At 39.1% G+C, this 22,998-nt stretch overlaps 1 protein-coding gene across 8 annotated transcripts in view; it reads left to right on the top strand.

Annotated features, from left to right (window-relative positions):
* The window catches only part of CAB39L (calcium binding protein 39 like), a 131,715-nt gene that overhangs the window by 57,926 nt on the left and 50,791 nt on the right, over positions 1 to 22,998 (top strand). For all 8 annotated transcript variants that reach the window (XM_045052723.1, XM_019826173.3, XM_045052735.1 and 5 more), the window contains one exon: positions 10,305 to 10,423. In XM_045052723.1, the coding sequence (XP_044908658.1) occupies positions 10,305 to 10,423 (119 nt within the window). The remainder of the gene's footprint in view (positions 1 to 10,304; positions 10,424 to 22,998) is intronic.

A 22,998-nucleotide genomic window follows, 5' to 3' on the forward strand; every position in this document is an offset into this window, starting at 1 on the left:
AAAGAAGCAGAACACTTTCTGCCATGATAATTTAATCTCTAAGGCTTAATTCTTGCTACATTAAATAAAAGTCAGCAAAATGAGTACTTCAGTATCAGCTTCTCATTAACCCATTTTATGGTCCTAAATTTTTGAAGATTTCTGTCCCTTTTTAAAAATCCTTTTCTGTTCCCTGGCCTCCTCTTTAAAGTGGTCCTTCGCCTTTGGTTTTATTACTATAAAAACGAAAAATCATAAAGCCTTAAGACATAAGCTTTGACTATGCTTCATGCATAATTTGAAATGCTTACCATGTGTATAGGGCATTGATTCTACTTGGTCTTCATTCTGTTTGGTTTATATATTTTGCACCTGCCATTAAACAAATTAAGTTACAGAATTTACAATTACAGGTGAGGAAATACTATATCATATTAAATGGAATTTTATGTTATTGTTACCCTAATGCCCTCTTAAAATAATGAATATAAACTTTAGAAGCATTTATCCTATAAAGGTACATAATATGTGGGTGATTTAAAATGGTGTTGGAATCAGGCCCTTAATCAGAAGCATAACATGTTAATTGGTTGTATTCTCCCTATAAAGACAGTGACCATTTTACTTTGACCCTACTATACTTTTTAAGCAATGTAACCTGCCATAAAGATTAAGACTGCTCATGCCATGTATAATGTACAGAATGTTTTGTCCCCTCTGCTTTCTGGGGAACACTGGCTCCTTCCCCACCCACGTGGTTACAGTGGGAGCAGCCATTTTGCGTGGCTTGACACCCTGCCCCCCACACACAGCTGATTGGCTTAGTAGTGGATATCTGATCAAAGGGACAGGACCACAGTATTCTGCAGGATTCTGGAAGTAAAACTGAGGTAGAACCTCAGTCTCCGACCAGGAGCTAATGGTATTCCACGCGATTTCTGTATCGATGGTCAGGTTTCCTACCATGTAAATGAAAAAAGTAGGAAGCCAGCCTGTAGAAAAGACAGAAAGAAGAATGATGATGGGGAGAGAAATAGAGGGTCAGAGAGAGATAGAGGGCCATCCTTGATGGGATTCGTGTCATAGGTAAATATAATTATACTGAAAAAAATTTGAGAGCAACTCATCCTGAGCTAGCCTGTGTTTGGGTTCTTTGAAACTTTCCCAGTACCTGTAAATTAGTTTAGCTTGAATTTTAGTCCCCTGCAAAAGCGCTCATCCATGCAGTGAATACTCCCCACCCCCAGCTCTGCTTATCTAGTTCTGCTCCCGAAAGTCAGTACAAACATTTGCCCTACACACCTTAGCTCTCCCCGTCCTACTCCACAAGGCCAACCTGTACAGGAGCAGAAGAGAGAAAGAAGCGAACAGAGGAGAGAAGTCAATGGCTACAATTATGTTTCATCTTTTTAAAAGTTAAGGTATAATTTACAAACAGTGACATTCTCTCTTTTTAATATGCAGTTCTGTGATATAGGAAAATTCCATCACCCCCCAAATTTTCCCTTGACCCTTTGTAATCCTCTCCTTTTCCTACCATCAGCTGCTGGCAACCACTGGTCCATCTTCTGTCCCTGTATTGTTTGCCTTTGTAGGTGTGTAAATGGAATCGTGCAAAATGTAGCCTTTTGAGTCTGTCTTCTTGCGTATAGTATAATGCATTTAGGATTCGTCCATGTTGTTGCTGTGTATCAGGAGTTTGTTCCTTTTCGTCACTGAGTAGTATTCCACTGCATGGATATACCACAGACCATTTATCCATTCTCCAGTTGAAGGATATTTGAGGAATTTCAAATTACAAATAAAGCCTTTATAACCATTTATGTACAGTTGTGTGTGCCAATGTAGGTTTTCATTTCACTTGGGTAAATACCTAGGAGTAGGATTATTGGGCAGTATTTGGATTTTTTGTTTGTTTGCTTTGGCTTTGGTTTTTAACTTCAGTCACTGATGTAAGTGTTGGTGGTATATCATTGTGATTTTAATTTGCAGCCTCCTAATGACTCATGTTGTTGAGCATCTTCTCATGTGTTCATTTGCCACCATATCTCTTCCTTTGTGAATTGTCTATATAGATCTTTGCCCTCTTTTTATTTGGTTGTTGAATTTTGAGAATTCTTTATATATCTTGTATACAAGTCAATGGCTACAACTTTAAAGTGGGTGCCTGCTCTGTTTTACTCCCGTATTTGCCTTCTCTTACTTATGTTATCAGCGAAGGGTGCTCTTTATCATTAGTTACTTCTGATTGCTGTTCATTGCTTCTTTCTTCCTTCTTTTTCTTTTTCCTTATTTAACTCCAGTGACACTTCCATATGTATCATTCATTCTGCAAATAATCTTTGAGCATCTCCCATCAGGGCTGACCTTTTTGATTTTGCCAGCTTAACGCAAGTGCTTCTTCAGGTTTGGTATCTGTTCACTTACATTATATGTTATTTTAGAATTACTGGCTAATTTAAGGCATTTTTGGTCATTTCTAGATGTTGTTTTATTATCATGAAACATTTTCTTGTCTTTTTTTTTTCTGACCACTTCTAGATCCAGAACTTGAGACCTAGCAGTCTGATGGTTGGCTGAAGACTGGTTTTGAAATAGTTAAGGCTTTACTGTAGTTAGTGTGATGAATGGATATCTGCATAGGTTATGTATTATGGAAAGACCATCATTAATCATCTTGTACCTGTTTAAGGTTTCTCTAATCCTTTCCATTCTGATCCTTTCCTCTGATGTGAGAAACTGTTCCTGGTATCAGAGCTTGTTTTTGTTATCCACAGGGGGCTTCCTTTGCCTTTGCACACTATTTGCTAATGAACCAGAAGAATGTTTTTCTCTGTGTAAAAGTTGGATAGAGTTCTGTGGAGCTTCATTTCTACTGTTCACTGGAATGCCGTATGGAAATGTTCTTGTGGCATTTCACTGGGAAGTATGAAAAACATGCTCTTGTGACTTTTTAAAGAGGACTGATATTATGTAGTATTACTGTAGAGTCTAGAATGGTTTGAATAAAACATTTTATTTTTAATTTAAATTTCATTTTAAATTTTAAATTTTATTTATATTTACAGCTGTACCTCTTATACAAGTGTACTGCTTAACATCTATATAAATGAAATTGAGATAGCATGAAGTAGCATACTAGAACCTTTTTTAGTATTTTAAAATTATGAGAGCAACTGACCCTAAAGCATCCTTTTATTTGTTTTTAAACATTTATTTATTTTGAGAGAGAGAGAGAGTGCGAGCAGGGGAGAGGCAGAGAGAGAGGGTGAGAGAGAATCCGAAGCAGGCTACGTGTTGGGTGTGGAGCCTGACTTGGGGCTCGATCCCACAATCCGGGGATCATGACCTGCACCAAAATCAAGAGCCAGACATCCAACCAACTGGGCCACTGGGTGCTCCATCTAACACATCCTTTTAAACTGAAGGTTCACTCAGCTCCTAATTTTCTAAATTTGGATTTTATGTAGTGTTTTTTCTTAAAGGAAGATATAATTTGCTTTCGCAAGTGCCTGTGTTTTTTTTGTTGTTTTTTTTATCTTTCTTTCTCTTCTTTTCTTAAATTCTTCTTTCTTCTTCCCTGGCTCCCTTTCTTTTCTGCTTTCTTAATTTTCTCTCTTTCTCCCTTATTTCCACCCCTCTCTGTTTCTCTCCACGGAATAAAGTGAAAGCAATGAATAGCCATAGATTTTTCTTATATTTAATTATTGCCAACATTTTGATATTGTTTCTGTCAGTTACATATACCATAATTTATGTAAGCATGCCTAATTCTGGACATATTGTTTCTAACTCTATAGTATCACCACTATGATTAAGACCTCTGTGCCTGAAATTTTTCTTCTGTATTTAACATTGTTATTTAGGATTATTTCCTCAGGCTAGATTTCCCAGTTTGAGATTCTAGAACATCATTCAGGTATTATTTAATTGCTTTATATCCTCACCAGCAATGTATGAGAACCAGCATCAAATTTTACCATTTAAAAAATTCTGGGATGGGGCACCTGGGTGGCCCAGTCAGTTAAGGATCTGACTTTAGCTTAGGTCATGATCTCACAGTTTATAAGTTTGAGCCCCACATCAGACTCTGTGCTCACAACTTGGAGCCTGGAGCCTGCTTCAGATTCTGTGTCTCCCTCTCTCTCTGCCCCTCCCCCACTCGTGCTCTGTCTCTCTCTCTCAAAAATAAATAAACATTAAAATATTTAAAAAAATTAATTCTGGGACTCTGGACTTAGATGACAGCATAGGAGGCTCCTGAATTTCCCTCCTCCTATGGATAAACAGAATGTACAGTTATACATGTGGGAATTCCCTCTGAGAGAAATGCAGAAATTCAGCTAAGTGATCCCTACTCATTGAGCAACTGAGAAAATACCCACATCAAAATGAGTGGGAAAAGCTGAGACATACTCTGGCCATAGACCCTACCCACTGGCATAGCACCATGCTGTTGGGAGGGAATCCTAACACCCATCTTCTCTTTGAGGAGCAAAGGGTTTGAACCACACATCTAGTGCCCCTACTTTTAAGGCTGTCAGCTGAGGGATGGGCCCCCAAATCACCTATGTATGAAAGCTAAAAGGGCTTGCATTCACGAGTCCCAAAGGACTCTAGCAAACAAAGGAGCAGTTCACGGGTGCATGAGCACTTGCTGTAACTATCCCTGACTCCCCCGGGCTAGGCACAGAGGAAACCGACAGGAACAACCATCTCCCAGTCTTTCTCTGGAAGGGGGTTTGATGCATACTTTACAAGCTGCTGTGTGAGGTTCTGGCCTTTAATTAACATGGATCTACTTGCTGGCTACAGTCTTCCATAGGGCCCAGAAGAGCTAGTGGGCGCTTCCCCTGCTTTCTTCCACCAGCTTGCTCCAATAAGAAAAGCAATAATAAATAATGCAGGGAAATCTCATGTACCTTGCCCAGTTTCCCTGATGGCAATATCCTGCAAAACTATAGGGCAGTAACGTGATGAGGATATTGATATTGATAAAGTCAAGATATAGAAATTTTCCATCACTACAAAGATCCCTCCACTTGCCCTTTCATAGTCACTCACCTCTGACCTCTAGCAACCACTAATCTGTTCTTCATTTCTGTAATTTTGGCAATTCAAGAATATCATGTAACTGGACAATGTGTAATCCTTTAAAAATTTTTTTTGAGTTGACACACAATGTTACATTAGTTTCAGGTGTACAACATAGTGATTCCATAAGTTTATAATTTATGCTGTACTCACCACAAGTGTAGCTACCATCTATTCCCATATATCACTATTACAATATCACTGACTATTTTCATTATGCTGTCTTGATTTATTTCTTCCATAACTGGAAGCCTGTTTTCCTACTCCCCTTCACCCATTTTACCAATACCCCCACTTTCCTCTCCTCTGGTAACCATGAATTCATTCTGTGTTTATAGGTCTATTACTGCATTTTACTTGTTTATTCATTTGTGGGGTTTTTTTTTTTTTTAGATTCCACATGAATGAAATCATATGGTATTCATCTTCCTCAGTCTGACTTATTTCACTTAGAATAAGACTCTTTATGTCCATCCATATTGTCTCAGATGGTACAATCTTATTCTTTTTTATAGCTGTGTGATATTACAGTGTATATATATCACATCTCTCTTACCCATTTGTCTGTCGATGGACATTTAGATTGTGTAACCTTTTGTTGCTGGCACTTTTCACTCAGCATAATTCCCCAAGATTCATCCAGGCTGTTGCATGTATCAAAGTTCATTCCTTTTGGGGGCACCTGAGTGGCTCAGTCAGTTAAGCATCTGACTCTTGAATTCTGCTCAGATCATGATCTCAGAGTTTGTGAGATCCAGCCCTGCATCGGGCTCCACACTAGTGGCACAGAGCCTGCTTGGGTTTCTCTCTCTCCCTTCCTTCTCTTTGCCCCTCACCCAAATAATAAATAAGTAAGCTTTAAAAAAAAAAATCACTCCTTTTTTATTGCTGAGCCCCTGGTATGGATGTAGCATAGTCTGTTTCACCATTTACCTGTGGAAGGATTTCTAGGTTGTTTCTAGCTTTTGGTTATCATAAATAAAGCTGCTATGAACATTCATGGCCAGGTTTCATTTCTCTGTGATAAATACTAGGAGTACAATACCAATAGAGTAGTTGCATGTTAAGTTTTTAAAGAAATTGCCAAATCGTTTTCCAGATTGACCATATATATTAGATCTCCCACCAGCAGTGTACAAGTGCAGTTTCTCTGCATCTTTGTCAGCATTTGCTGTTGTCACTTTTTTATTTTAGCCATTTTGATAGGTATATGTAGTAATTTCTCCTGGTGGTCTTAATTTGCATTTCCCTAATGGCTAATTATGTTGAACATCTTTTATGTGCTTGTAGTCATCTGTAGATATTTGGTGAAATATCTCTTCATGTCTTTTGCCCATTTTCTAATTGGTTTGTATTTTGTCCTGTTAAGTTCTGAGGGGAGCACCTGGCTGGCTCAGTCAGTTAAGCATCTGACTCTTGATTTCAGCTCAGAACATCAGTCACGGTCATAAGATCGAGCCCCGTATCGGGCTCTGTGGTGAGTGTGGAGCCTGCTTGGGATTCTCTCTCTCCATCTCTGCAACTTCTCTGCTTGTTCTCTGTCTCTCTCTCAAAATAAATAAACATTCAAAAAAAAGTTCTGAGGACTCTTTACATATTCTAGACACTAGGCTTTTGTCATATATATGTTATGAAGTTCTCCTAGTCTGTAGCTTGTCTTTTCATACTATTAATAAGATCTTTTGCAAAGCTTAAGTCCTGAATTTTGATGAAGTCTATTTAAGACTTGTCTTAAACAAGTCTGTTTTTGTTTTACAGATTGTGCTTTTAGTGTCAAGTTTAAGAATTATATGCCTAAATCTAGTTCCTGAGGATTTTCCTCTATTTATTTCTAGAAGTTTTATAGTTCTACATTTTATATTTAAGTCTGTGATCCATTTCGAGCCAGTTTTTTTTAAGTTTATTTATTTTTGAGAGAGAGAGAGAGAGCACACACACAGGTGCACACACGAGTAGGGAAGGGGCAGAGACAGGGGGAGAGAGAAAATCCCAATTAGGCTCCACACTGTCAGCGCACAGCCTGATGTGGGGTTTGAACTCACAAACTGTAAGATCACGACCTGAGCCAAAATAAAAAGTCTGATGCTTAACTGACCCAGCCACCCAGGTGCCCTCAAGCCAATTTTTGATAAAATTAATCCTTTAAGAATATTTTATCCTTTCAGATATTCTTTAAGAATATTTTTCTATGTTAGTATTCTTAATCAGTCCTTAGTGCACATTTCATATGTCTAATAGCTTTAAGATTGAGTAATTAATTGAATAATCTTATTGTCTTCTTTTCCTTTTGAGTCCTAGTTCTTTTATTATTAAAAAAGTGCCTCAATAATAGATAAGCGAGATTCAGTGGTCTCTGTTTGTGCTAAAGGGTTTACAAATGACTATGCCTCTAAAGTAGTAAGTCAGGACAGTCAATATTGAATGCTACTATCTATTGGTCCCCACTATGGACATTGAAATATGGCTTTCCTTGGGAGCTAACAGTGTGATGAGGACTTTAGAGACGAAATTCATTAATTTCAGTGTTCTGTGCTCATTGTTGGAGTCAGCTTAGTATGATGGCTAAGAACCTAGACTCTGGATTCCATCAGTTTGGGATGGAGTTGTGGCTTTCTCACATGCCACCTGAGTAAGGTAACCTCACTAGTCCTTAATTTCCTTACTTATAAGATGTACATTATAAGGTTGTTATGAGGATTGGAAAATACATATAAAGTTCTTACTATAAGTGCCTGGCACAGAGTAAGCACTTCTTCATAAGTTGACCGTGGTAGAGATGGAGGTAGCGGTAGACAGGAAAGAGGAGACCTACTGGTCTATGTAGGCAAAGATGTTGTTGTAATACAGAGAAGAACAGTTATCTCAGAGATGAGTACTCCTGAACTGAATCTGAAGGATTAAAAGAGGACTTCGACTACCTCCATTTTGACCTGTCTATACTTTCGTATTGATTAAGTTGTTCTTTCCAGCTTATCTCTTAACTTAGGCAAAAGACCCCTGCAGGCAAAACATCCCTTGGCGGGAACCACAACTACCCCCGCAAGCAATGAGGTCTGCTCTGACATCAGCAAGACCCCACGTGACTGACCCCAAGACAATGATCTTTACAGCTTACCCACATGTACCCACCAACCTTTGTCCCACATTCTCCTTATATAAACCTAGAAGTATTTTCAGCACTTTGGAAACAGTCTTTGAGACGCTAGTCTGCTGTCTTCCTAGTGTTGGCCTCACCAAAATAAATCCCTTTCTTGGGTCACCCTCACTCATCTCTCTTCTTGTGGATTTTGTCAGTGGCACGTGGCTTAACCTGGTCTGTTTGGGACCCCCAGAACCAGGTACTCTTGCACCCCTATGTCCTGATTACAGGATGACTAAGATTTAGCTAGGAAAAGAAAGGAAGGAAGAGCATTCAGGACAAATACAACATGAACAAAGGTACAGAAATGAAAGATTGTGTATAAGTATATGCAATACAGCAATTTGTTATTAATAGAACTTGAAGTAGGAATTGAAAAGTAAGAGAAGTGGCAGGAAAGGTAGGCAAGGTTCAGATCATGGAAGGTGTTGGACTTTTTCAAAGCAAAAGGGGGGCACTGAAGAGAATAAGAGAATAGAATGGTGGGGCGCCTTGGTGGCTCAGTCGGTTAAGTGTCCAACTCTTGATTTCAACTCAGATCATGATCTCACAGTTCATGGGATCGAGCCCCATGTCAGACTCTGAGCTGACAGCATGGAGCCTGCTTGGTATTCTCTCTTTCCCTTTCTCTCTGCCCCTTTCCCGCCCATGTGCTTTCTCTCTCTCTCTCTCTCTCTCTCTCTCTCTCTCTCTCTCTCTCTCTCAAAATAATAAACATTTTTAAAAAGAGAAGAGAATGGCATAGTTATTTGCATTTTTAGTAAGCTCACTCTGCAGAGTGAAGACTGCTTTGAAGTGGAGGGCATAACTGGAAGATGCTCTTTGACAGTTCAGTTGAGAGATGAAGGCCAGAATCAGGGCCGTAGTAACTGAGAATTGAATGTCATTCTTGTCCTTATTTTCATATAAAAATCTCCTGTTCTGGGTACCTGGATGGCTCAGTCAGAAGAGCACACAACTCTTAATCCCTGGGTTGTGAGTTCAAGCCCCACATTGGGTGTAGAGATTACTTAAAAATAAAATCTTAAAAACAAAAAACAAAACAAAACAAAACAGAAAACAACCTCCTATTCCATTCAGAGCTTCAGTTGGTGAAGCAGACTAGCCTGAGGTTGTAGGGTGTGTAAGACTGGAAGTCTGGTATATGAGGACTCTAAAAAGTTCTGTCTGAGACTGGCTATAGTTCTGCTGGCTTCAGCTACTAGGACTGAGTGGTCCCGTCTGTCCTCTAGGTTAAATATGATCTCTTAATATCACCTAAATCATATATATTCACCTAATAGAAAACTGATCTTTTTTTTTTTTTTTTTTTTTTTTTGTAATACACCAACCTGGGAATGGATAAAGTGGAGGGAAGAAATTACTTAAAAGTACATATAAGAAACAGGAATTTGAGGGGCGCCTGGGTGGCGCAGTCGGTTAAGCGTCCGACTTCAGCCAGGTCACGATCTCGCGGTCCGTGAGTTCGAGCCCCGCGTCAGGCTCTGGGCTGATGGCTCAGAGCCTGGAGCCTGTTTCCGATTCTGTGTCTCCCTCTCTCTCTGCCCCTCCCCCATTCATGCTCTGTCTCTCTCTGTCCCAAAAAATAAATAAACGTTGAAAAAAAAAATTAAAAAAAAAAAAAAAAAGAAACAGGAATTTGATTCCACCCTACATTTCCTAAAATCTTTATTTTCCTTCACCATTTTCCCTCCTTGTTTATGAAGGCTTAAAAATGTTAATCTTTATTTCTTCTTATATAAAGCTAAATAGTAAAAAAGCATAAAGAATTCAATTCACTGCTGTTTTATATTCTTCTGTGCCATTTCATTTACGACAGTGAGAACAGACTTCTACTTATTCAAATTAACCACAGTGCAAATCCTTTGGAAAAGAGCTGCATCCATTTTGTAGACTGTTTGAATGTATGAAAGTACAGCTGACTAAAGATATATGACAAGAATAAGTTAATGTTTTGGGATATTACAAAGAAGAGTGCTATTTCTCTTGGTGTGTGTGTATGTGTGTATACACAGCTTTTGAGATAAAACTTACACTCCATAATTAAACTATTTCAAGTGTGCAATTTAATGGTTGGTTGTTTCTTTAACAGGGAAAAAAAGATGTGACCCAGATATTTAACAACATCCTGAGAAGACAGATAGGCACTCGGAGTCCTACTGTGGAGTACATTAGTGCTCATCCTCATATCCTGTTTATGCTCCTCAAAGGGTAGGTACATGGTTTCCTTTAAAGAAGTAGGTTTGATTATAGAATAGTTGTTAAAAGTATTATAGCATTAGCCTCATTTGAGATATGATGGGTGCTCATTTGGAATCACAGGAAAGCTATTTGCCATGCTTGAGGTCAGCCCTCCAAATCTACATTTCTTTTTTTTTTTTTTTTTTAATTTTTTTTTTTCAACGTTTATTTATTTTTGGGACAGAGAGAGACAGAGCACGAACGGGGGAGGGGCAGAGAGAGAGGGAGACACAGAATCGGAAACAGGCTCCAGGCTCTGAGCCATCAGCCCAGAGCCCGACGCGGGGCTCGAACTCACCGACCACGAGATCGTGACCTGGCTGAAGTCGGACGCTTAACCGACTGCGCCACCCAGGCGCCCCCAAATCTACATTTCTTTTTTTTTTTTTTTTTAACGTTTATTTTTGGGACAGAGAGAGACAGAGCATGAACGGGGGAGGGGCAGAGAGAGAGGGAGACACAGAATCGGAAACAGGCTCCAGGCTCCGAGCCATCAGCCCAGAGCCCGACGCGGGGCTCGAACTCACAGACCGCGAGATCGTGACCTGGCTGAAGTCGGACGCTTAACCGACTGCGCCACCCAGGCGCCCCCAAATCTACATTTCTATGATTACATGGGTTACAGCAAAAATCTTTTCTTTGTATGTTTCTAAATAGAGTTCCTTCCATTTACTGTTTCTTTTTCCTCTACTTTCCTGTTATCTCTGTCTCTTCTTATTATATTATTAACTGCCCTTTTATTATATTATTAACTGCCCTTTTATTAAATCTGCCCTTTTCTTAGCTATGCAGTTACCCTTTTCCTGTTTGCATGAGACCGAATCCCCTGACCCTGAACCTCAGTACACACACACACAGACAGACACGCACACACACACACACACACACACACACACCTTCCAGTGGCTGACTAGCATCTGCCAAGGTGACATGCTTCCATGTGGGGAAGCATATTTGCTTGTGCAGCATATATATATACATATGTGTATATATATATGAGCCAAAAAACAAAAGTCTAGTCAAATAGAATCTCTATTATTTTTTTATATCTATACTCATTTACAAATGTTTCAAGGGCATTCTGTGTCTACTCTAACTCCCAAAGACCAGAGATCTGGATGTAGCAAGTCTTGGGGACAGCAGACTGTCTTCTTCCTCCTCTGCCCTATTTTTCTACCTCACAGTCTCAAACCTAGCATGCTGTTCCATACCTACCCCATCTCATCTCTGTTCAGCTCCCATTTCCTCCCTGGTACATTTAAAAATACTTAATTGGGGGGAGGACCCAAGATGGTGGAACAGCATGGAAGTTTTTTTTGTGTCTCGCGTCCATGAAATACAGCCAGATCAACACTAAAGCAACCTACACACCTAGAAAACTGATTTGAGAATTAACACAACGATCTGTACAACCTGAACCACAGAACTCAGCAGGTATGCAGTGTGGAGAGGTCAACTGGGGGAGAGAGAAGCTATGGAGGGCAGAGAGCAGTTTTTGCCTGTGGAGAGAGGACAGAGAGGAGGGGAGAGTATGGGAAAAGCACCCCCCCAAAATCAGCTGGAGAGAAAGCGGAAAAGGGGAAACAGCCAAAGGGACTGAACTAAAAAGGGAGAAAGGAGAAAGGAGAGGGCTTAAATTCCATTAGAACTCTATAAACAGGGGGAGCACAGAGTCTGAAACTCCACGGCTTGATACCTGGAGGTGCTCTGGTAAGAAGAGCAAATCCCCTGGAGCAAAGTGAAGTCCGGGGGTCTTCCGGCCACATGAGGAGAGGTGGTTCCCCTGCTGGGAGGACATCTGATAGAGGCTGCGTGGCCTCCCCCAGGGAAAGGCCCCAGTAGCCTCAGAAGAACACCCACATTTGCTGGTGCTAGAACAAGGTCATTGGGGGTGAAGCCTGGTGCCAGATGCTTGTTGTGATTTTCCATAATCCCTGAAACGCTGCTTCTACACCATCTCAGAAACTTTTTCTGGGGTGGGCTGGCACCCAGCCGCAGTCTCTGGGCATCAGCGGCAGCACGTTCCCGTGAATGTTCCTGGGTGCGGCCAGCACCCAGCCATTGCTCAGTTAGACCCTCCCGCAGAGGGGCAGAATGGGTCAAAGCCACAGTCCCTCAGAAGTAAGGGTCAGGAAAAACAGCCACATTTGAGATAAAACTCAGGAGGGAGGAGCTGCCTGGGGTTTGGTCATGGACAGTGTAGGAGTGGGGAGTGGACAGAAGCCGGAGACAAAGGACGGGTGGGCAATTATGGTTGGGGAGAACAGAGTTCTGATACTAGAGACTGGGTAGCTGGGTGATGCCATTTTCACCCCTCCCGCTCATGGGTATACACACCTACAAGCTCCACAACAATTCACACCAGTAAACTAAGCAGCGCCATCTAGTGGAGAACAGAGTTGTTACACTAAGCCCAGTCCAACTTGGCCAACCTCACTCTTCAGGAACACAAATCTCTCCACCTGCTTAGTTTATGGAATATAAAGCGATTCATAGTTTGACTTCTAGGTGAAAACTAAGTCATTTCAATCATATTTCAGTTTGTTCACTGGTCCATCTATTCAATTTTCTTTTTCTCTTTCATTTCTTTTTCATAAATACAGAAAAATTTTCATTTTCAATTTTTATTAAAAATACCTTTAATTTTTTTCTACTATATTTTTTACTTTTGTGTAATTTTTTTCAAATTCTATTTTATTTCCATCACTTCATTTTATTCTATTTCAGTGTATTAAGTTTTTCAAATTTTCAAATGATTTCCTTTTTTTTTCTTTCCCCTTTTTTCTCTAATCTATTAAGCTGCTTTCAACACCCAGACCAAAACACACCTAGGATCTAGCATAATTTATTTGATTTATATGTGTGTGTGTGTTGTTTTTAATTTTTTAATTTTATTTTTTTAATTTTAATTTTTTTTTACCTCATTAATGACTTTTCTCCCTTCAAAATGACGAAATGAAGGATTTCACCCCAAAAGAAAGAGCAGGAAGAAACGACTGCCAGGGACTTGACCAACACAGATGCAACAAGATGTCTGAAACAGAATTTAGAATCACGATAGTAAGAATACTAGCTGGAGTCGAAAACAGATTAGAATCCCTTTCTGCAGAGATAAAGGAAATAAAAGCTAGTCAGGATCAAATAAAAAATGGTGTAACTAAGCTGCAATCTCGAATGGATGCCATGATGACAAGGATGCATGAGGCAGAGCAGAGAATCAGAGATAGAGAGGACAAACTTATGGGGAATAATGAAGCAGAAAAAAAGAGGGAGACTAAGGCAAAAGAGCATGATTTAAGAATTAGAGAAATCAGTGACTCACTAAAAAGGAACAACATCAGAATCATAGGGGTCCCAGAAGATGAAGAGAGAGAAAAGTGGGTAGAAAGGTTATGTGAGCAAATCATAGCAGAGAACTTTGTTAACCTGGGGAAAGACACAGACATCAAAATCCAGGAAGCACAGAGAACTCACATTAGATTCAATACAAAACAGCCACCAACAAGATATACCATAGTCAAATTCACAAATTACTCTGGCAAGGAAAGAATCATGAAAGCAGCAAGGGAAAAAAAGGGTCCTTAACCTACAAGGGAATACAGATCAGGTTTGCAGCAGACCTATCCACAGAAATGTGGCAGGCCAGAAAGGAGTGGGAGGATATATCCAATGTGCTGAATCAGAAAAATATGCAGCCAGGAATTCTTTATCCAGCAAGGCTGTCATTCAAAATAGAAGGCGAAATAAAAAGTTTCCCACACAAACAAAAATTAAAGGAGTTTGTGAGCACTAAACCAGCCCTGGAAGAGATTTTAACAGGGACTCTCTTAGGGGAGAAAAGATATACATACATATATACATATATACAAACATACATACATACATACATACCAAAAGCATCAAAGAGAACACCACCAGAAACTCCAACTCTAGAAGTAACATAATGTCAATAAATTCATATCTTTCAGTACTCACTCTAAATGTCAATGGACTAAATGCTCCCATCAAAAGACATAGGGTAACAGAATGGATAAGAAAACAAGATCCATCTATATGCTGTTTACAAGAGACCCACTTTAGACCGAAAGACATCTTCATATTGAAAGTAAGGGGATGGAGAACCATCTATCATGCTAATGGTCACCAAAAGAAAGCTGGAATAGCCATACTGATATCAGATAATCTAGACTTTAAAATAAACAATGTAATAAGAGGTAAAGCAGGCATTATATCATAATTAAGGGGTCTATCCACCAAGAAGACCTAACAACTGTAAACATTTATGCTCCAAATGTGGCAAAACCCAAATATATAAATGAATTAATCACAAAAATAAAGAAACTTACTGATAATACCATAATAGTAGGGGATTCAATGCCGTACTTACAGCAATGGACAGATCATCTAAACCAGAAAATCAACAAGAAAACAATGGCTTTGAATGACACACTGGACCAGATGGACTGAACAGATATATTCTGAACATTTCATCCTAAAGCAGCAGAATATACATTCCTCTCCAGTGCACATGGAACATCCTCCAGAATAGATCACATACTGGGACACAAATCCGCCATCAACAAGTACTAAAAGATCAAGATCATACCATGCATATTTTCAGACCACGATGCTATGAAACTCAAAATCAACCACAAGAAAAAATTTGGAAAGGTAACAAATACTTGGAGACTAAAGGACATCCGACTAAAGAATTAATGGGCTAACCAAGAAGTTAAGGAAGAAATTAAAAAGTACATGGAAGCCAGTGAAAATCATAACACCACAGCCCAAAACCTCTGCGATGCAGGTTCCCATAAGAGGGAAGTATATAGCAATCCAGACCTTCCTAAAGAAGGAAGAAAGGTCTCAGATACACAACCTAACCTTACACCTTAAAGAGCTGGAAAAAGAATAGCAAATAAAACCTGAAACCAGCAGAAGACAGGAAATAATAAAGATTAGAGCAGAAATCAATGCCATCGAAACCAAAAAACAGTAGAGCAGATCAATGAAACCAGAAGCTGGTTCTTTGAACGAATTAACAAAACTGATAAACCACTAGCCAGTTTGACCAAAAAGAAAAAGCAAAGGACCCAAATAAATAAAATCAAGAACGAAAGAGGAGAGATCACAACCAACACAGCAAAATAAAAAAAATAATAATAAGAGAATATTATGAGCAATTATACGCCAATAAAATGGGCAATCTGGAAGAAATGGACAAATTCCTAGACATATACACTACCAAAACTGAAACAGGAAGAAACAGAGAATTTGAACAGACCTATAACCAATAAAGAAATCAAATTAGGAATCAAAAATCTCCCCAAAAAACAAGAGTCCAGGGCCAGATGGCTTTCCAGGGGAATTCTACCAAACATTTAAGGAAGAGTTAACAAGTACTCTCTTGAAGCTGTCCCAAAGAATAGAAATGGAAGGAAAACTTCCAAACTCTTTCTATGAAGCCAGCATGACCTTGATTCCAAAACCAGACAGAGACCCCACTAAAAAGGAGAACTATAGACCAATTTCCCTGATGAACATGTATGCAAAAATCCCCAAGAAAATATTAGCCAACTGGATCCAACAATACATTAAAAATTTTTTTCACCATGACCAAGCGGGATTTATACCTGGGATGCAGGGCTGGTTCAATATCCGCAAAACAATCAATGTGATTCATCACATCAATAAAAAAAGGACAAGAACCACATGATCCTCTCAATAGATGCAGAGAAAGCATTTGACAAAATACAGCATCCTTTCTTGATAAAAACCCTCAAGAGAGTAGGGAGAGAAGGATCATACCTCGAGATCATAAAAGCCATATACGAAAGACACAATGCTAACATCATCCTCAATGGGGAAAAACTGAGAGCTTTCCCCCTAAGGTCAGGAACAAGACCTGACCACCCTCTGACCATGGGGATGTCCACTCTCACCACTGTTATTCAACATAGTATTGGAAGTCTTAGCCTCTGCAAGCAGACAACACAAAGAAATAAAAGGCATCCAAATCGGCCAGGAGGAGGTCAAACTTTCACTCTTTGCAGATGACATGATACTCTATATGGAAAACCCAAAAGATTCCATGCTGATCCATGAATTCAGCAAAGTGGCAGGATATAAAATCAATGCACAGAAATCGGTTGCATTCCTATACACCAACAATGAAGCAACAGAAAGAGAAATCAAGGAATCGATCCCATGTACAATTTCACCAAAACCCATAAAATACCTAGGAATAAATCTAACCAAAGAGGTGAAAAATCTATACACTGAAAACTATAGAAAGCTTATGAAAGAAATTGAAGAAGACACAAAAACACGGAAAAATTTTCCATGCTCCTGGATAGGAAGAACAAATATTGTTAAAATGTAGCTACTACCCAAAGCAATCTACATATTGAATGCAATCCCTATCAAAAAAAACACCAGCATTCTTCACAGAGCTAGAACAAACAATCCTAAAATTTGTATGGAACCAGAAAAGACCCTGAATAGCCAAAGCAATCTTGAAAAAGAAAACCAAAGCAGGAGGCATGACAATCCTCCTGAAGCAAGGATTGCCTCTTGAAGCAAGACTTCAAGCTGTATTACAAGGCGGTAATCATCAAGACAGTATGGTATTGGCACAAACGCAGACACACAGATCAATGGAACAGAATAGAGAACTGAGAAATGGATCCACAAACGTATGGCCAACTAATCTTTGACAAAGCAGGAAAGAATATCCAATGGAATAAAGACAGTCTCTTCAGTAAGTGGTGCTGGGAAAACTGGACAGCAACATGCAGAAAAATGAACCTGGACCACTTTCTTACACCATACCCCCAAACACACTCAAAATGGATGAAAGACCTAAATGTAAGACAGAAAGCCATCAAAATCCTCCAGGAGAAAGCAGGCAAACACTTCTTTGACCTTGGCCTCAGCAACTTCTTACTTAATGCATCTCCGGAGGCAAGGGAAACAAAAGCAAAAATGAACTATTGGGACCTCATCAAAATAAACTCTTCTGCACAGGGAAGGAAACAATCAGCAAAACTAAAAGGCAACCGATGGAATGGGAGAAGATATGTGTAAATGACATATCAAGTAAAGGCTTAGTATCCAAAATCTGTAAAGAACATATCAAACTCAACACCCAAAAAACAAATAATCCAGTGAAGAAATGGGCAAAAGACATGAAGAGACACTTCTCCAAAGTAGACATCCAGATGGCCAGCCGGTGCATGAAAAACGTTCAACATCACTCATCATCAGGGAAATACAAATCAAAACCACAATGAGATACCACCTTACACTTGTCAGAATGGCTGACATTAACAACTCAGGCAACAACAGATGTTGGCAAGGATGTGGAGAAAGGATCTGTTTTGCACTGCTGGTAGGAATGAAGACTGGTGCAGCCACTCTGGAAAACAGTATGGAGCTTCCTCAAAAAATTAAAAATAGAACCAGCCTACGATCCAGCAATTGCACTACTAGGTATTTATACAAGGGATACAGGTATGCTGTTTCAAAGGGGCACATGTACCCCAATGTTTATAGCAGCATTATCGACACTAGGTAAAATATGGAAAGAACCCAAGTGTCCATTGACGGATGAATGGATAAAGAAGATGTGGTGTATATATGTACAATGCAGTATTACTCGGCAATCAAAAAGAATGAAATCCTGCCATTTGCAACTACGTGGATGGAACTAGAGGGTGTTATGCTAAGCAAAATTACTCAGTCAGAGAAAGACAAATATATGACTTCACTCATATAAGGACTTTAAGACACAAAACAGATGAACACAAGGGAAGGAAAGCAAAAATAATATAAAAACAAGGAGGGGGAAAACATAAGAGACAAATATAGAGAACAAACAGAGGTTTACTGGAGGGGTTGTGGGAGGGGGGATGGGCTAAATGGGTGAGGGGCATTAAGGAATCTACTCCTGAAATCATTGTTGCACTATATGATAACTAACTTGGATGCAAATTAAAAAAATACAAAAAAAAACCCCATTTGTTTCAAGATAATACATAACATGTAGTTTAAAAATCAGATATATCAACATACAGCAATTTAAAAAAATTTTTTTTTAACATTCATTTATTTTTGAGAGAGAGAGAGAGAGAGACAGAGCATTAGCAGGGAATCGGCAGAGCGAGGAGACACAGAACCCAAAGCAGGCTCCAGGCTCTGAGCCACCAGCACAGAGCCTGACGTGGGGCTCAAACCCACAAACCATGAGATCATGTCCTAAGTTGAAGTTGGATGCTTAATTGACTTAGCCACCCAGGTGCCCCAACACATAGCCGCTTTTTGCTTCTCCCTCCTCCATTCCTCAGTCCCGTTGTCCAGAGACAACCACTTTCATCTTTTTTATTTGTTCATCTGGTATTTACCTCTATATTTTAAATAGCTAGCTTATACTAATCTTTTGGTTTATCAATTTTAAAAATGTTCCTTTGACTTTCTATAGACTAGATGATAATTTAGTTTTTTCACTGCCACCATTATTTTATTTTCCTTCCTCGTATCCTCCCGATATACTTTATCACAACTTTTTATTTTATTAAAACTCACATTTAAATTATCATGGGTATGTAATTATTATTATTCATTGTTGACCAAAGTAGTATACTATGATTATTTTGTTTTTTGGTAGAAAATATTGTTTTTACTGGAAAATTGTGTCTTTCAGTTCTGGAAAGGGAAATACAGTTGTATCATAAATGAGAGTAGGCTAAACTCATAACAAACTTTAAACTTTATAAAAGGCCACAAAATGGAGTGGCTTCACTCCCAGATAAGTTTATTTGTCATATAATAGTGCAGAGCAGATGTTTTGGGTCAGCAGGGTCTTCTGCCTTCCTCACCATGTGGTTCCTAAGATCATGTTGTTTACCTTTACCATTTTAGCTCACATGAAGGTAAAAATACATGGAGACAATTTAACCCCGGCCTGGAAATGGCTCGACATTATTCCCATTTCCATTCCATTTGAGAGCACTTTGTCATTTGGCCCCTTAACTCTTAAGGAAGGAAATCTGAGAGATATTGACTAGTGCCCAGAAAGAAGACAACAGTGGATTTTGGTGGACCACTATCATTCTCTGTCACATATTATTTCTTTGAAAATTTCTTCCCTTCCGTTTTCTCTGTTCTCACTTTCTAGATTTCCTATTAGAGTTTGATTTCCAGGATTGATTTCTTATCTCTTCTGTTTTCCATCTCTTATCTTTTTATGTGTTGGAAGATGTTAATTATATCTTTTTTTTTTTTTAAGTTTAGTTTATTTTGTGAGAGAGCACACACAGGAGGGGCAGAGAGAGAGGGAGAGAGAAAGGGAATCCTAAGCAGGCTCCGCACTGTGAGCTTGGAGCCCAGTGTAGGGATTGAACTCATGAACTGTGAGATCATGACTTGAGCTGAAACCAAGACGTTGGATGCCTGACTAAGCCACCCAGGTGCCCCTAATATATATTTTACTGAAGATAAACTGTATTGAATTTTCATTTCAACTATAAGAACTCTTTTTTGTTCTCTGATTATTCCTTTTTCTTGTCTCTTTCACTTCCTGGTTCTGTGACCTTAAGCAAGACACTGCACCTTTTCGAGCCTCAGTTTTCTTGTCTGTAAAATAAAAATAAAATTTGTAATATTACCTTCACGCTAAAATAATGTTGCCTTTTATGCCATTGACTCTGCATCATCAGAAAGATTTGTGTTTTCAGCCAGGGTTCTGCCACTTACTTACTGTAAGACCTTGGGCAAAGATATCTAACTTCCTTATGCATTGGTTTCCTCTTTGCAATATGGAGTCAATAATAATACCTACATCAGTATGTCATTATGAGTCTTCAATGTGATAATGCTTATGAAGCACATCACCTAGCACATGGTATTCCATAACTACTAATCTGAGAAATTATTATCCCTATTGCTCTTAAGAGCTGCAATTCCCATAGAAACATATAAACAATTTTAAGCAAATATAATTAATTAAGGCCATATACAACTGCCAGAATAGTATGATAAAGAAAGTGTTCATTTGCAGCTGGAGTGGATCTGCAAGATTTAATGGACCCACAAATATGATTTGCACAGCTGGTCATTGATGATAATAAGGCCAAGGTGATCAATTTATACCCACTTCTGGAGATTCTAAAATTTAAGCTCTAAAGCATTTGACGGTATCCTGAAGATAATGGGGGAGCCATTGAAGAGTTTTGGAGAGAGGAAGCATATCAGATTTGTGTTTCAGGAAATGAGGATAAATTATTAGTAGTTAAAAAAGATTAGCTTGGGGGCGCCTGGGTGGCTCAGTCGGTTAAGCGTCCGACTTCGGCTCAGGTCATGATCTCGCAGTCTGTGGGTTCGAGCCCCGCCTCAGGCTCTGTGCTGACAGCTCAGAGCCTGGAGCCTGCTTCCGATTCTGTGTCTCCCTCTCTCTCTGACCTTCCCCCATTCATGCTCTGTCTCTCTCTGTCTCAAAAATAAACAAACATTAAAAAAAAAAAGATTAGCCTGTAAATAAATGATCCCTTGAGAATGGTGACATGACCTGGAGATCATGTTGGCTCATGGAGAAGAGAAGTGGTGTGGGTGATCTAAAACAGTATCTTCCATGGTGGGGTCACTGTGTGAAGGCATGCATGCAACTCCATTCTGCAGTGGGTGTTATTTGTCTGGGGCATCTCCTATAGCTACTGTCACTGATTAACAGTCAGGTGATGGCAAGTACCTTATATTTATTTTGTGCAGAGAGCCATGCCAGATACGAGTGGCTATGTTAAAGACCTGGATTTAGGGGGCGCCTGGGTGGCTCAGTCGGTTAAGCAGCTCTGTATCTCAGCTCAGGTCGTGATCTCACGGTTTCGTGAGTTTGAGCCCCACATCGGGCTCTGTGCTGACAGTGCAGAGCCCGCTTGAGATTTTCTCTCTCCTTTTCTTTCTCTCTGCCCCTCCCCTACTTGCACTGTCTCTCTCTCTCTCTCTCTCTCTCTCTCAAAATAAATAAACAAACATTAAAAAATTTTTTTAATTAAAGAAAGACACGGATATGGTATCTTCTTACCAAGGAAATTATCAACAATAGAAAACTAATACTGTTAAGCTATAAGAACTCAGATTAATGAAGAAGAAAGGCAAGTCAATACATTATGAAGTATGATGGTGGTTATTTAAAATTAACTTCATTCCTTTTATAGATAGTAGAATGTATGTAAATTTGATACATATTAAATATGCTTTATGGAAGATATGAAAATTTAGCATAATTGGATATTTATTTAGAAAATTAAGTCAGTGAAAAATTGTGAGTTACATTGAAGAAAACAACTTTTTTTCCCATTTCTAGAAATAATAAGACAGAAGATAAACAGCTAATTGCAAATGCTATTTATTAATAATTTAACTGCTGGAACATATCACAGATCTATAGTGAGCCTTTTATCTGTGTTGTGCACAGGATGCATTAAAGTGTAATTGTGCACCACGGCTCGCACCCTCCCTGTTCAGTTAGAGAGAGCTGGGAAAAGAATTGGGACAGGGAAGGCAGGCAGGGGAACTAGCCTAAGCTAGATGTGATGCCCACTTTGCACAGACAAGAGGTGGAGATGAGAAGGAAGGAATCAGGAGGAGACTCACCCATGTCAGGAAAGGATTTGGGAGGCTTAACAGCAGGAAGTTCCCAAGTAGCTGCAGAGTGGTGGGAGGAGGGAAGGGGGTTTGAGAAGTGATGTTGTGAGTTAGGAGTTGATATTTTTGAGGACACATGTAATGATTGGAATCTCTGTTTTTCCTTTAAAAAAAATATTTATTTTGAGAGCGAGAGAGACAGGGCACGTGCAAGCGGGGGAGGAGCAGAGAGAGGGAGAGAAAGAATCCTAATCGTGCACTGTCAGCGCTGAGCCCATCTTGGGGCTTGAACTCATGAACTGTGAGAGATCACAACCTGAACTGAAATCAGGAGTCAGACACTTAACTGACTGAGCCACCCAGGCGCCCCTGGAATCTCTTTTAATGACATTTTTTAATGACTTTTTACTATTGGCTACTGTTTCTGTGTGACTCGGTAAAACTTGTGGGACCTTGGTTTTTTAAAAATTAAGATTACATATGAGATTTACTGAGTATGAATAATCTGTATCTTTATATATCTTCATTATACCTTTAATTTTTTGGCATTATTATAATTAACCTTTTTTGGCATTATTATAATTATCCTTTAATTTTTTTCCCTTTATTTGAAAATGTCTTCATGTCCCATTTGATGGACAGTTTTCTGATGAATTCAAATGACTATTCTTATACAAATTATTTGATGTAACAAGTCATTCAGTCTATAAACAAATTCTTAAATTGATGTAAGTAAAAAATCTTCTCTATGTTTGAAATATGAACTTTCTACTCATTACTCACCTGTATTTACCAGTGACCCTATTTTAATGTATAACTTGTAATAGGTAAGTGTATGTCATTTTTTCTTGTATTTAAGAAAAGGCTTTCATTCATTTTTCTAATATGTGGAGAAAATAATTTTA

This window comes from Felis catus, chromosome A1, assembly GCF_018350175.1.
Source record: "Felis catus isolate Fca126 chromosome A1, F.catus_Fca126_mat1.0, whole genome shotgun sequence".
NCBI classification, from domain to species: Eukaryota; Metazoa; Chordata; class Mammalia; order Carnivora; family Felidae; genus Felis; species Felis catus.